The 15,460-nt window shown below is 43.1% G+C and overlaps 1 protein-coding gene across 1 annotated transcript; it reads right to left on the bottom strand.

Moving 5' to 3' along the window:
* Nucleotides 1–2,448: 2,448 nt before the first annotated feature.
* Nucleotides 2,449–12,788, bottom strand: slc31a1 (solute carrier family 31 member 1). The gene is made up of 6 exons (XM_072372055.1): nt 12,629–12,788; nt 7,354–7,517; nt 7,198–7,270; nt 5,546–5,714; nt 3,069–4,526; nt 2,449–2,794 (listed from the first exon to the last, which is right to left on the bottom strand). Exons 2-5 carry the CDS (start codon nt 7,513–7,515, stop codon nt 4,325–4,327), a joined length of 606 nt encoding a protein of 201 aa, XP_072228156.1. The 5' UTR covers nt 7,516–7,517; nt 12,629–12,788; the 3' UTR covers nt 2,449–2,794; nt 3,069–4,324.
* Between the last annotated feature and the right edge of the window lie 2,672 nt (nt 12,789–15,460).

Below are 15,460 nucleotides of genomic sequence, written 5' to 3'. Positions count from 1 at the left end.
ACTTTATTTGTGCGTGTACTACTTAATTTGTGTGTGTACTACTTAATTTGTGCGTGTACTACTTTATTTGTGCGTGTGTACTACTTTATTTGTGTGTGTGTACTACTTGATTTGTGCGTGTACTACTTTATTTGTGCGTGTACTACTTTATTTGTGTGTGTACTACTTGATTTGTGCGTGTACTACTTTATTTGTGTGTGTACTACTTTATTTGTGCGTGTACTACTTAATTTGTGTGTGTATTATTTTATTTGTGTGTGTATTACTTTATTTGTGTGTGTACTACTTTATTTGTGTGTGTACTACTTAATTTGTGTGTGTATTATTTTATTTGTGTGTGTATTACTTTATTTGTGTGTGTACTACTTTATTTGTGCGTGTACTACTTAATTTGTGTGTGTACTACTTTATTTGTGTGTGTGTACTACTTTATTTGTGTGTGTGTACTACTTTATTTGTGTGTGTACTACTTGATTTGTGCGTGTACTACTTTATTTGTGCGTGTACTACTTTATTTGTGTGTGTACTACTTTATTTGTGTGTGTACTACTTAATTTGTGTGTGTACTACTTAATTTGTGTGTGTACTACTTTATTTGTGTGTGTGTACTACTTGATTTGTGCGTGTACTACTTTATTTGTGTGTGTGTACTACTTTATTTGTGTGTGTACTACTTTATTTGTGTGTGTGTACTACTTGATTTGTGCGTGTACTACTTTATTTGTGTGTGTACTACTTAATTTGTGTGTGTACTACTTTATTTGTGCGTGTACTACTTAATTTGTGTGTGTACTACTTAATTTGTGCGTGTACTACTTTATTTGTGCGTGTACTACTTTATTTGTGTGTGTGTACTACTTGATTTGTGCGTGTACTACTTTATTTGTGCGTGTACTACTTTATTTGTGCGTGTGTACTACTTGATTTGTGCGTGTACTACTTTATTTGTGCGTGTACTACTTTATTTGTGCGTGTGTACTACTTGATTTGTGCGTGTACTACTTTATTTGTGTGTGTACTACTTGATTTGTGCGTGTACTACTTTATTTGTGTGTGTACTACTTGATTTGTGCGTGTACTACTTTATTTGTGTGTGTACTACTTTTTTTGTGCGTGTACTACTTTATTTGTGCGTGTGTATTACTTGATTTGTGCGTGTACTACTTTATTTGTGTGTGTACTACTTGATTTGTGCGTGTACTACTTTATTTGTGTGTGTACTACTTGATTTGTGTGTGTACTACTTTATTTGTGTGTGTACTACTTTTTTTGTGCGTGTACTACTTTATTTGTGCGTGTACTACTTTATTTGTGCGTGTGTACTACTTGATTTGTGCGTGTACTACTTTATTTGTGTGTGTACTACTTGATTTGTGCGTGTACTACTTTATTTGTGTGTGTACTACTTGATTTGTGCGTGTACTACTTTATTTGTGTGTGTACTACTTTTTTTGTGCGTGTACTACTTTATTTGTGCGTGTGTACTACTTGATTTGTGCGTGTACTACTTTATTTGTGTGTGTACTACTTGATTTGTGCGTGTACTACTTTATTTGTGTGTGTACTACTTGATTTGTGTGTGTACTACTTTATTTGTGTGTGTACTACTTTTTTTGTGCGTGTACTACTTTATTTGTGCGTGTACTAGTTTATTTGTGTGTGTACTAGTTTATTTGTGCGTGTACTACTTTATTTGTGTGTGTACTACTTTATTTGTGCGTGTATTACTTTATTTGTGCGTGTATTACTTTATTTGTGCGTGTATTACTTTATTTGTGTGTGTATTACTTGATTTGTGCGTGTATTACTTTATTGTACTCGTTCTGGTACTTTGATGCAGCGTCACACATTTCTCTGTTAGCAGAAGTTAGTGTCTATGTGAGCTAAGCTACTTTAGCAGTTGGTGGCTAAATTCTTGTAGCGTCACATGTTAGTACAGTTTGAGACGACATTTCCTCGATCTGTGAAAGTTGTCTCAGAGTTTATAGTTTAGCAATATTACGAAGGTGAAAGAAGGCAGAAACCTGTTTTATATGAGAGTCAGAGAACAGATGCTGGTCAGAAATAACTCAAAGGTTCCTCACTGTAGGACTAAAAGCCAACGAAATACCATCTGAGTAACTATATAACAGGACAATTTGTCCCTCAGAAGGCTCAGAAGTTAACATATTTCATGAGTTAATTTACTAAAAACGCATTTACAATGTTATAATTTACATCAGTTAAGTATTTACACATTTAAACATGTACAAGTGCACCCTTAAGACAATTAAGAGTCTGTTAAATCTGCCTCTCTGATGCCTTAATAACAGTCCCAGCTTCTGATTGGTTCGTTCAGTTCAGTGAGAAGTGAAAATGTTCTGAAGCGTGGAATCTACCCTCCTGTTTCTTCTCATAAAGAATTATCCACACATCGAACCCTCGCAATCAAAAGACCAGCAGAAAATCATCTTCTACATATACTTTATTTTTCTTTACGATTCCAGCATTTGTGACATTTCAAACATTTTCAGACATCCAGATAAAACAATTTCCTTCACAACATGAAACATCAACAATTCACACCAAGACAAAACCTGAAACCAGACAAACACACGACCCGGTGCTGTTTTAAAGAAGGATCTCTGAGATCATCGTTTATTCATCTGATGAACACTAAGCAAGTGTTCTGCCTTTATTTCAGGATCAGTTTGCAACGTTCTTTTAGAGGCTCTTTCAGAGATTCTCGTGGGTCAAATCCAACTAATCAGTGACACAGAGTCCGAATCTGCTGGTTTTAAAAGCCGAATCGTATCTCTTTAAAGCTTTAAAGAAACAGCTTTAAAGAAACAGCTTTACAGCTTTAAAGCTTTAAAGAAACAGCTTTAAAGAAACAGCTTTAAAGAAACAGCTTTAAAGCTTTAAAGAAACAGCTTTAAAGAAACAGCTTTAAAGCTTTAAAGAAACAGCTTTAAAGAAACAGCTTTAAAGCTTTAAAGAAACAGCTTTAAAGAAACAGCTTTAAAGCTTTAAAGAAACAGCTTTAAAGAAACAGCTTTAAAGAAACAGCTTTACAGCTTTAAAGAAACAGCTTTAAAGCTTTAAAGAAACAGCTTTAAAGCTTTAAAGCAACAGCTTTACAGCTAAGAGAAGACGCACTGATTGTCCGAATTATGCAGCAGCTTGTTTTTTAGTGTTAAGTTTATCAGGTTTTCCATCAGGTGCTCCACAGCGTTCTCGGGGGTTTGTCCAGGATGCAAACTGGTGCTCATCTTCATTAAAAGACACTAAATCAGAAGATCCCTGAGCAGAGGTGATGCCTGGTTCAGGGTGTGATCAGAAGTCTGAACACCTTATTAACACACCTGGTCAATAAAAAGTTACAAAGTTTACATACATGTGATCATACGACAGGAACGTGTGAACAAGGCAGTCTTCATACTTTTGGCCACAGGGCAGCTGTACTTCATTCGAATGGAGAGAAATCCAGTAACTGATCTGTCCCCTCATTGGTCCACCATCCAAACTCCACCCACCTCAGTGTGAATTAAAAGAATAAAAATCACAACAACTTCCTCATAAATTATCTATCACTGGCTGAAGCTCCAAAACCAGCGCTGCAGAGACCTTGGTTTCCATGGTGACAGCAGCTGGTCTCCAGGCCGTCGGTCAGTAAGGCAGCAGGCGGCGTTAAGGCCGGTGGTGGCGACCAACAGACAAACAAACCGTGTACATGATGGTCAGCTCTGACTGGTCGACTCGTCCAGAAATGATCAGAATAATTTTTTATGATGATTTTTATATTTTCTGGTAAAATTATTTTTTCCTTTAAAGTATAAATGAGTTCAACAAAAATAAAAAGTAAACAGGAGAAACAAATTTACTGTAAAACATGCAAAGTCATTTTTCTGTTTACGAGTCAGCTGATAAAAACTGTAAACCAAATCATTCGTCTAATCAATCACTTTATGAAGATCAAAATAAATGATTACTGCTCTCTGAAGGCTCTGCAGAGCCGCTAACGATGCTAACACACAAAGCTACGTATGCTAATGTTGCCTTGGCACTAAAAAGAAGATCAATGAATCGGGGAATTCATCCAATCAGGAACTTTTTGGGGAATCTGAGCTCTGATTGGCCCACTTTCCCACCAGAAGGGAGTTCAAGTTTGTGGTAGAAAACACGACAATAAGAGCTCGCCGTTTTTCAGGATTAATTGCTAATGTACTGTATTTCGTGACATTTGTGAATAAGTGTCTTTTACAAACTAACTTGGCTTTAGTTTCATTAGCACTAGAGTGCAGGTGTGTGTTACAGTTACTTATGATGCAAGCTAACATACGAGCTAGTGGCAGTGCTCTGTGATGTCAACGACCACCGCCCGACGCCAGCTGAACAGGAAGTAGCCCATGCCGGCCCCGGCTGCCACGGCGATGCACAGGTAACCGTTGTAGGTCATGAAGACGAGCATCAGGAAGTAGCTGACAACCACCTGGATGACGTGCAGCAGGGTCTGTAGGAAGTGGCTCGGGCTTAGCATCCGCTGCCTGAGGACGACAGAACATAGTTAGCATGTCTTGTAGCATTAACATCTCAGATATTTTAGCTTCTCACAGGATGTTATTACAGCCGCCACCATTTCTGTTAGTTATACCAAAAGTCAAACATAAACAGCTAAAAACCGATAATGCTAACAGTAAACAAGGCAAATACCAGTGGAAATAATGAAGCTTTAGTTTAGCTGACAAGCTTTTAGCTTTATTAGCTCCATTTGAATATGTTTCGGTTGTGAATGTCACTGTTAGCATTAGCCTTAGCATAGGATGCCACCAGAGTTCTGACTTTAAGTACCACTGCAGAAGAAGAGAGGGACTCCTGTGATGAGATAATTCCCTGATCAGAGCATCTCAGGACAGGGTCCAAGTTAAAAGCCGGGACAGAACCAGGATTAGAACAATATTTAGACCGATACCCACAGCCTGAATCAGAAACAGTTTGGTTACCTGTAAAATAATGGGGGGGGCTTTTCTCCATTGAGCGGCTTCGCCCCTTCAGAACAGTGTCTGTCAATCACTGAGCTGACAGTGAACACACCACGAGTTTCATTATTAACTCAGACTCCGGCTGCATCACCTTCTCCACTACTTCCTGCTTCCTGTGTGTGTGTGTGTGTGTGTGTGTGTCTGTGTGTGTCTCTGTGTGTGTGTGTGTGTGTGTCTCTGTGTGTGTGTGTGTCTCTGTGTGTGTGTCTCTGTGTGTGTCTCTGTGTGTGTCTCTGTGTGTGTCTCTGTGTGTGTGTCTCTGTGTGTGTGTGTGTGTCTCTGTGTGTGTGTGTGTCTGTGTGTGTGTGTGTGTCTGTGTGTGTGTGTGTGTGTGTGTGTCTGTGTGTGTGTGTGTGTGTGTGTGTCTCTGAGTGTGTCTCTGTGTGTGTGTCTCTGTGTGTGTGTCTCTGTGTGTGTGTCTGAGTGTGTGTGTCTCTGTGTGTGTCTCTGTGTGTGTCTCTGTGTGTGTCTCTGTGTGTGTCTCTGTGTGTGTCTCTGTGTGTGTCTCTGTGTGTGTGTCCTACCCGACCGTCTTGTGAGTCTCCGTCAGCACCGTCCCGTCGCTGCCTGGCAGCGGCATAGAGTTGTAACGCACGTTGACCTGACTGCGACGCAGAAGAACCTCGCGGCCGATCTTCAGGCCCTCGTACAGGATGGCCAATAAGAAGACTCCGATACAGGCCCCAACCATCTCTGATTGGACGATAAATAAATATGTAAATAAGACATTTAAAGCATGAATGTAAACCAGGAATATATAAAAACCTGAAAGAAAACAAAACATTAAAATGAATGAATAAAATATAAAGTGACCGAAATATTAAACAAAAATTACATCTAAAATATAGCTGCAAGCAGCGATACGGGGTCTAGCAGAACAGCAGGTAAGCCTGCGGCTGCTCAGGAGGGCATCATGAGTCCATAGACCAAGTTTGGTGTTTGAAATGAACTCGTCTTCATCCAGGGATTCCAACGGTACCTCATTTGTCCAATTTGAACCAAAGGCTCCAAAGCTATGAGCAAAATGCAGGTTTTCTACTTATAGCGCCCCCTCTGGGTGGAAGTGCACCAGACTTCTTGGGCTTCATACAGACTTGGTCATGAGTCTGTGTTATAAGTTTGATGTCAAAAGATTAATTTGTTGCTGAGATATGGCCTCACGTCCTGTTTGGCGCGTCATCGCTGAGTTTGATCGGCTGCTACGGGAAAAGGGAAACGAAATAAAAAAATCCACATAATAGCTCTTGTGAGGCTTGGTCTGAGCATTATATGTGTCAAGTCCCGTGGAAATCAGACAATCTGGGTGACCTGTAATGTGTTTTGAAGGTTTTTGATAGAATTCAAAATGGCGGACAATCAAAGATGGCGTGAATGACGTCATAGGATTGGTTGACCTCGGCTATATTCAGGGATTCTAGCTGTACCTCATTTGTGAAATTTGGACAAACGGGTCCAAAGATATGACCAAAAATGCATTTTTGCTAAATATAGCGCCACCTATAGGTCAAAGGTTTCCAATATTCTTGGGCCTCTTCAAGATCGAGTTATGAATATGTGTTATGAGTTTGATATCAAAAGAATAAACTGTTGCTGAGATATGGCCTCACGTCCTTTTTGGCGTAGTCGCCGCCAACTTTGATTGGTTGTAGTTAGTGAACAAAGTCGAAATTGAAGTAAAAAACGAGCAACTTTTGTGCGGATTGGTCTAAAGATACTCTGTGCCAATTATCATGAGAATTGGTCAAAATTTGTGACCTGTGAAAATTTTTTAAGGTTTTCAACAAAATCCAAGACTCGTCAAGATCCAAGGATTCCAGCAATATGTTGTTTTTGAAATTTGGATCAACGAGTCAAAAGTTATTTAGCTGAATGGGCTTCAAACTTTGACACATTGGTGGCGCTAGAGAGTTTAGAATTTGGGCACGAAATTTGTTGAATTTGCTAATGGGAATGTCCTAAATAGATGTGCCAAATTTCACAACTTTTTACCATTGCGTTAATGGGGCTGCCATAGACTTCAACTGCAGCGGAAAGTAGAAGAATAATAAGAAAAGCTACTAAAACAATAGGGTTCTGCAGCTTCGCTGCTAGACCCCTAAAAATATTCTAATTTAAAGAAATGTCCTTTTTATATGAAAGAGGAGCATTAACTTCCCTCCGCCGGCGGGTCACTGACCTCCAGGTGAGTTGATGAGGAGCCCCGTGAACAGCAGCTCCACGTTGCTGCACCCAAAGTAGAAGGACATCGCCTAGGCAACCACAACAACAGCGTTCATGGAGGCACGCGTCACATGACTCTTTGGTCATATTAGCATGTAGCTCTGCTGCTCACCATTCCCCCGTGGCCGCCGTGGTCCCCGCCGTGGTCCCCGCCGTGGTCCCCGCCGTGGTCCCCGCCGTGGTCCCCGCCACCATCTCCTCCGTGGTCATGTCCAGCTGTGGTGTGATGATGGCTGTGGTCCATCTCCGTGGTGCTGTGGTTCATGTGCTCCATGGCTGCGGAAAACACACATTCATGTTGGAACTACAGCTCCCATAATGCTCTGGGGCTGTGCCTCATCTGCTCAGTGAGCTGCAGCACCACCTGCAGACGGACCGCAGGAACTGCAGCCCACAGAGCCAGACAACTTAGCAAAGAAGCCGTTTTAAACTGGATCTTTAGGCTCTTTGTTACCAGCAGCCTGTCACAAAGACACATCATTTGTTCCCATTTCTTTAGCTGCATCTATGAAAAACAGCAAAGAAAACAGTTAAACATTTAATTTCTACTTAAAGGCCTGATAACCAACCGAATATTAATGGTCTTGAGCTACAGTTCTCCAGGTGTTTTTTTCTTTGGACATTTGCTGCTTTTTCACCCATTTTCAGTCCAGTTCAAATGCATTTTTTCTTTGTTCAGCCGCTTAACTCTGACCTTTGAACCCTTCAGGCAGAAAAAAGGCTCCTAACTCAAGGGATGAACCAGTGTTGTGTCGACACAGAACAGACAACTTAGCAAAGAAGCCATTTTAAACTGGATCTTTAGGCACTTTGTTACCAGCAGCCTGTCACAAAGACACATCATTTGTTCCCATTTCTTTAGCTGCATCTATGAAAAACAGCAAAGAAAACACAGTTTGACAGACAGAAAATAGGATTTCTGCAGCAACAAGGTGATTCCCAAAGAGCTATTAGCTGAAAACTTGGCATATCTCAGCATGGTGTGCAGTGTGTCCTTAAAACATTTGAGGAAACTGGACAAGTGGAGGACAAAAGAAGAAGTGTCAGGCCTAAAAAACTATCTCCAGCAGATGAACAGGATCTGAAAGTGATGTCCTTAAGAAAGAGGAAAAAATCCAGCTGTGACCTGACAGGACCTGAGAGATGCATCTGGACCTTCAGCTGATCCATCTACTGTTGGCCCAAGCCTCATCAGAAATGGGCTCCATGGAAGGGTGGCTGTCAAGAAGCCGCTCTTAAGGAAGGGAAACAGGGAGAAAAGGCTGAGCTGTGCCAAATGACACAAGAAGTGGACTGAAAATCAGTGGCAGCAGGTCTTATGGAGGGATGAATCCTCCCCAGAGCCCGGACCTCAACATTATTGAAGCAGTGTGGGATCATCTGACAGAGAACGGAACAAAAGGCAGCCCACATCCAAAGAAGAGCTTTGGGATGTCCTTCAAGAAGCCTGGAGAACTATTCCTGAAGACTCCTTAAAGAAATGACAGAAAGCTGGTCTCAGAGGGTTCAGGCTGTGTTGGAGAATAAAGGAGCTCAGACCAGAGATTCACTTTAAAGCTGCTGAGAACTGAGAAAAAACTCTGTTTCTGCCTCAGATTCTGGGTTTAGGTTCATAAAGTAATGAGGCTGGATCAGGACTTCAGACTCTTCTGATTCTCTTTGGACACAAACTTAATTATCAATCATCAGGAACAGAACCAGAACAGCGGACCTCAGACACAATCAGAACCGTTTCTCTTACCTCACAGACGCCGATTCTTCCACAGACAGAAGAAGACTGACCGCTGATGGCATCACAGCAGCTAAAAAGCTCCTCCAGGAGTCAAAACCATGGCAACGGCCTGACATCACCGAGCAGGTCCTGGCTGTAATCTGATTGGCTGCCAGGCCCCGAGGCCAGAAAAGGCAGAACTGACCAACTGGAGCACTATCAGGGCCTCTGCCATCAACCAATTAGATCACAGAATCATTACCATCAGTGAAATGTCAGCCATCGCCGTCAGCGGCACTGTCAGAACAGCACGCCATCGGTTCCTCTGCCAGCGGCCCGGCACCAGAGCGCCATCAGAAGGGAGCAGCTCATCACCCGCGGCAACGAGGATGCGGTCGTGTTGGAATAAAACTTTAAAACATAAATGTGATCACAGCTGAGCTTTGTGCCAGAAATCAATCAAGTATTGATCATCTGTCAATGATTAGAGCCGTCTGAGTGAGAGACAACAGCTGATCAAAGGTTCTGATCAATCATTCACACGGACCGGGTCCTCATGTGATCCATAAACCCACCAGAGGTGAGCTTCAGAGTCACCCTGACAGGTGGACCGGCTCGATTTACACCAATCTGTGGGCTTCTCTGACAGAACCAGGACCAGAACCAGAGAGCAGAACCAGAACCAGGACCAGGACCAGGACCAGGACCAGGACCAGAACCAAGACCAGAGAGCAGAACCAGGACCAGAACCAGGACCAGAACCAGAACCAGAGAGCAGGACCAGGACCAGGACCAGAACCAGGACCAGAACCAGAACCAGGACCAGAACCAGAGAGCAGAACCAGGACCAGAACCAGGACCAGAACCAAGACCAGAGAGCAGAACCAGGACCAGAACCAGGACCAGAACCAGGACCAGAACCAGAACCAGAGAGCAGGACCAGGACCAGGACCAGAACCAGGACCAGAACCAAGACCAGAGAGCAGAACCAGGACCAGAACCAGGACCAGAACCAGGACCAGAACCAGAGAGCAGGACCAGGACCAGAGAGCAGAACCAGGACCAGAACCAGGACCAGGACCAGAGAGCAGGATCAGAACCAGAACCAGGACCAGAACCAGAACCAGGACCAGAACCAGGACCAGAACCAAGACCAGAGAGCAGGACCAGGACCAGAGAGCAGAACCAGGACCAGAACCAGAGAGCAGGACCAGGACCAGAGAGCAGGACCAGGACCAGAACCAGAGAGCAGGACCAGAACCAGAACCAGGACCAGAACCAGAGAGCAGGACCACCTAACCCTAACCCTAACTTCCCTTCATCTCCACTGCCCCCTGTTCCAGGCGTCCCCCAGGGTCTGTGCTGGGCCCTCTCCTCTTTACCCCCCCCCCCCCCCCAGTCCCATTCATGCATTCTTCTTTTCTTTTCTTTTGTGTTTATTTTATTTTGCACTTTATGCTTATTAATGCAAAGCATCTCAGAGCTTTAAAGGTGATAGAATGTATTATTCCTAAAACCGGACCAACCTGCACTGTTTTTCTTGGCTTTCCTTTCTGAGAACCTTCCATAACTTTGAGTTTCAGTTCTGAATATTTACAAGCTGCTCGTTGGATAAAACCTGTGCTTTCATCTCCTTTTATCTGTGTTTTCGTCCTTTTTCCACCAGACACACGTTGTTCCGATGTTCCTGCTGCAATCGGACTGAACCGTCAGATTCTGTTCCAACACGATAAGAAACGGCTTCAAACAGAACAACCTCAGGAGGAACACCCCTCCCTCAGGAGGAATGTCCACACGGCTCAGCGGGAGCCGCTGCGCCCATTCTGCGAGTTTCCTGTCGGACTCACTGAAGTCACCTGGGGGGGGGGGCAGAAATCCCCCTCCAGAGCATCAGCCCGAGCGGTTCTGTTCGGGGGGGGGGGGGGGGGGCAGACCGAGACCGACCTGCCCGAAGTAATGAGGTTGAATCAGAACCGGTTCTGACAGAGCGGCAGTCATGTGACCCTTTATTCATTCATGCTCAACCTGCTCTGTAACTCAGATTTATAAATAAAGTTATTCCAAAACATTCTGGAGAATTTTATCAGCTTCAAACAGACAGAACAGAAAGTGACTGAGCTCTGGACCCCGGTCCTGCACCCGCACCACAGAAGAAGGAGGAGAAGGAGGAGAAGAAGAAGAAGGAGGAGAAGGAGAAGGAGGAGAAGAAGAAGGAGGAGAAGGAGGAGGAGGAGGAGAAGAAGGAGGAGGAGGAGGAGAAGAAGGAGGAGAAGGAGAAGAAGGAGGAGGAGAAGAAGGAGAAGGAGAAGAAGAAGGAGGAGGAGGAGGAGAAGGAGGAGGAGGAGAAGGAGAAGAAGAAGAAGAAGGAGAAGGAGGAGGAGGAGGAGGAGAAGAAGGAGGAGAAGAAGAAGGAGGAGAAGGAGGAGGAGGAGGAGAAGAAGGAGGAGGAGGAGGAGAAGAAGGAGGAGAAGGAGAAGAAGGAGGAGGAGGAGAAGGAGAAGAAGAAGAAGAAGGAGAAGGAGGAGGAGGAGGAGGAGAAGAAGGAGGAGAAGAAGAAGGAGGAGAAGGAGGAGGAGGAGGAGAAGAAGGAGGAGGAGGAGGAGAAGAAGGAGGAGAAGGAGAAGGAGGAGGAGGAGAAGGAGAAGAAGAAGAAGAAGGAGAAGGAGGAGGAGGAGGAGGAGAAGAAGGAGGAGAAGAAGAAGGAGGAGAAGGAGGAGAAGGAGGAGGAGGAGGAGAAGAAGGAGGAGGAGGAGGAGAAGAAGGAGGAGAAGGAGAAGAAGGAGGAGGAGAAGAAGGAGAAGGAGAAGAAGGAGGAGGAGGAGAAGGAGAAGAAGAAGAAGAAGGAGAAGGAGGAGGAGGAGGAGGAGAAGAAGAAGGAGGAGAAGGAGGAGGAGGAGGAGAAGAAGGAGGAGGAGGAGGAGAAGAAGGAGGAGAAGGAGAAGAAGGAGGAGGAGAAGAAGAAGGAGGAGAAGGAGAAGAAGGAGAAGAAGAAGAAGAAGGAGGAGGAGGAGGTCACTGAAGCTGCTCCGTCAGCATTTAACAAAAAGTTACTGATTCTCTGAGTTTGATCTCAAAGTAAAACCCAAAAGAACTTTAAACTTCTCCAACCACCAGAAACTCTTTGAATCTTTTAAGTTCAAATGATCAATTTCATCATCTCTGTTGGAAACAAACATTAAATAAAGCTGGAGGAGAATTTTATTACGGTCCAAGAGGTTTCAGCACAGATACCGGTACCGCGGTGCCGTGTGGGTTCTGACCCACTCGGAACCGCTTTGGACTCGGTTTGTTCCCCCAGACTGAACTCAGCCCGCTTTGTTCGGAATGACCTGAGGTCAGCTGGTCCTCCTCCTCCAGCATCTTCAGAACCACAGAACCACACCGGCCCGCGCGCTGCCAGCTCAGCTTCATGACGCCGTGCTCGCGTGCACGGCTTTAAAGAACCGAGCCATTTACAGCCAGGATTTACGGGGATATGAGCAGCTAAATCAGAGCAAACAGCGGAAACTAACCGCTTCCAAAACGGCCCCAAAGTCCCGCTCCACGCGCGTACATCCTGAAGAATAAAATCTTAAACAGCGGCTTTCTTTATGGGGTTTCGCATGGCGGCGGAGAGTATTAGCGTGTAGCAGCAGAGGTCACTGACACAGACGCACGGAACACATCACGAGCTCACCTGGAACCGATGCAGAAACTGTGTTTCCGGAAGTCTTTCCTCAGAGTCCGGCCCGAGGAACCAGAACCGAACCAAGATAATTAAAAAGAAAAGCCAGAAGAAAGTCCTTCTTCTTCTCCTCAACTCTCCTGCGTGCGCACCGCTTCCGTCCACTGCGACATGACGTAAATAAGCGGGGGGAGGGGCTTAAAGAGGCTGAGAAAATCAGATGCATGCTTTAGACCAATGAAATGGCGAGTTCACGGTCGGGGGCGGGGCCTCAATGTAGCCACGTCGGTGGTGTTTTTAAAGGAGTCACGTAATCCTAAAGGCTGCACGAGAGGAGCGCGTGTAAACAAGAGATTAAAGTTCAAAATTAAAACATTTATTTCATTAAAGTAAAAGTAATTCGTTACTTTTTAAAAAAAAACTTTTTAAAAAAGTTTAAATGTTTGGAACAACTTTATACTTTTACTAAAATATAATAAAATTAAATAAATTCATTCTGCTGCAACATGAAATCTATGAACAAAGCCAAAGAAGATGTAAAAAAAAACATTTGATTAATTTTGATTGAATTTCAAAAGATTGTTTTATTCACTAAACAATTCTTTAAATGTCATTTTCAGCAGAAACTTCGTAAAGTTACATGAAATCAGATCTAATTAAACTATATGCTCTATGATCACCATGACGACCCTTTGAACTACATAATGATGTGTCTCACATTTGTTTTTCCTGTGAAGTGAACTGATAAAAATCTGATTTATAGAAATTAAGGCAAGTTTTACTGAACAATTCAACAAGGTGCTTCACAGAGACATCAAAACAGAAATAAAAAGCATGATTTAGAGTTTAAAGCAAAAAGAAATAGTTAAAATCAGAACACTAAAGATAAGAGTGAATAAAAATGTAATAAAAGCATATATATGAAAGATAAGATCGGCCCTCCTGCTCACTCTGGCCTCGCTGATAAACTGTAACCCGAAGGGCTCGACTGTTATTCTGGTTTCAGTTAAAAACTAAATCCAGGGTGTGCTCAGAGATAAAATCATTAACTCAGAATGTTTTCCCAGCTAAAGACCTAATTTAATAAAGCCAACTGAAGTGTTTTAGAGGTATTATTTGGCCCCTGGTGTTGGGAGCAGTCACAGGGTATGATTACTTTATCTAAAGATGCAACTTTCTGAGTCACATTTCTCCTTCTGTCACCTAAAAGCTCAGAAATGTAAAACCTAGTGAACAGGGTCCCAGCTTGGACCCTCCACACATCAAATGTCCCTTTTGAAGTTTAATCAAAGTCTGATCTGGTTAAAGTAAATGGATTTAAATCTATTAATGAGTGGCTGTAATGATCCCAAACACCTGCTGAGGTCTGGAGCTTTTCCTGGGCTCACGTGGCCCAGAACATTTTCAGGACTGTGTCTGATAGTATTTTACAGTTCCTGTGATAAACTGCACAGCTGCTGCTCTGTAACCACATGTGGACGAACCAAGTGTGAGATCTTATCAGCTGCTCAGGTGAAGCAGTTCAAGTTTCACAACGAACACCTGAACTCTGAGCAGGCCTCAGGTTTTACTGCCGGCCGCCTTCATGCACAGCAGCAGAGATATCGCTGCCGTTATTCTGCATTTATGAATCCCTCACGCTTTAAAAAAGGTGGTATGGCGCAGATTAACTAAGAATTCTTAATAAAACTTTGACTCTTTAAGATTCCAGGATCTTCCATCTTAGAACAAAGCCGACAGGAAGGATTTAACTACAGCTTTAGCCTCCATATTCAGCCGTGAAGGCGACTCAGGAGCCAAACACCAGAACCCTGACATTAGCAGCCCGGTAATAATAAACCCAGCCAGAGGTTGGGCTTTTATAAATTACACAGAACTTCTGTGATTCCAAAGAAGACAGAATTATGGAGTCGAGCCCTTTTTAGAAATAAATTAATTATATAGGCAGATTCTGAGAGAAATGCAGAACCTGGGAAGGGAAATCCTAACCCTTCATTATCATGAAGTGATCAGAACAGCTTCTTCTGTGTTATATTCAAGGTTCAGAGAGGTTGAGGTTTATCTACGATACATTTATATCCTCCATGCATTTCCTACTGTAAGGGTTCACACAGGAGCTGCTTTAAGCCATTCATCTGATAGATTCCAGGTTCATGATGTCCAGAGTTCGCTCCTCATGGTTCTGGGCCGGTTCTGTTCACTGCATACAGGCTTCCTCTGGGTAACAGCTCTGTTTATCTATGAGGAAACGGGTCATTCGCTTTGCTTTGGCTCCTGGTTCCACTACCTTTGAGTCATTTTGGACTAAGATCGGCCTCCATTTAGTTCAGAATCCTTTTTCTTCTTTTATGATATTAAGGATCGATCAATACTTGCTGCTGCAGACGTTTCTCAGCCTGGGGTCAATAAAGTTTCTCATCTCCTGAATATTTAACTACTTTTCTTTTAAAAACCAACATGCATTTATATTTGATCACATTTTAAAATGTGCTTTCAGGTTTTTGTAGATCAGGAGGTTCAGAATTAAATATTGATGATAATCGGTGAGAATGTTTGCAGACAGGAGCCTTAGAAATGTATCCTCAACTAATCTATCTACTCTATCTAATCAGGATCTCAATAATACATTTGGCACTTGAAGAAAGGAAGGAAAATACAAACATGGGAAATCTGAAATAAATAAAAAGTTAAAACTCAGAAATTTATATTATAAATTAAATTAGGTTTAACTGTCTTTAATAAAAAAACCGATTCCATGTGAAATCTGGAGAAACCTAAGATGTGACTGAACAAAGAAGCTCTTACCAGCACGGCCACCACATGCAAAGGTGAAGAATGATGAAA

Source organism: Leuresthes tenuis, unplaced genomic scaffold, assembly GCF_036924035.1.
Source record: "Leuresthes tenuis unplaced genomic scaffold, fLeuTen1.0.hap1 SCAF_19, whole genome shotgun sequence".
In the NCBI taxonomy this organism is placed as follows: Eukaryota; Metazoa; Chordata; class Actinopteri; order Atheriniformes; family Atherinopsidae; genus Leuresthes; species Leuresthes tenuis.
The sequence above is the reverse complement of the archived record's forward strand: the minus strand, read 5'-3'. Positions and strand labels throughout refer to the sequence as shown.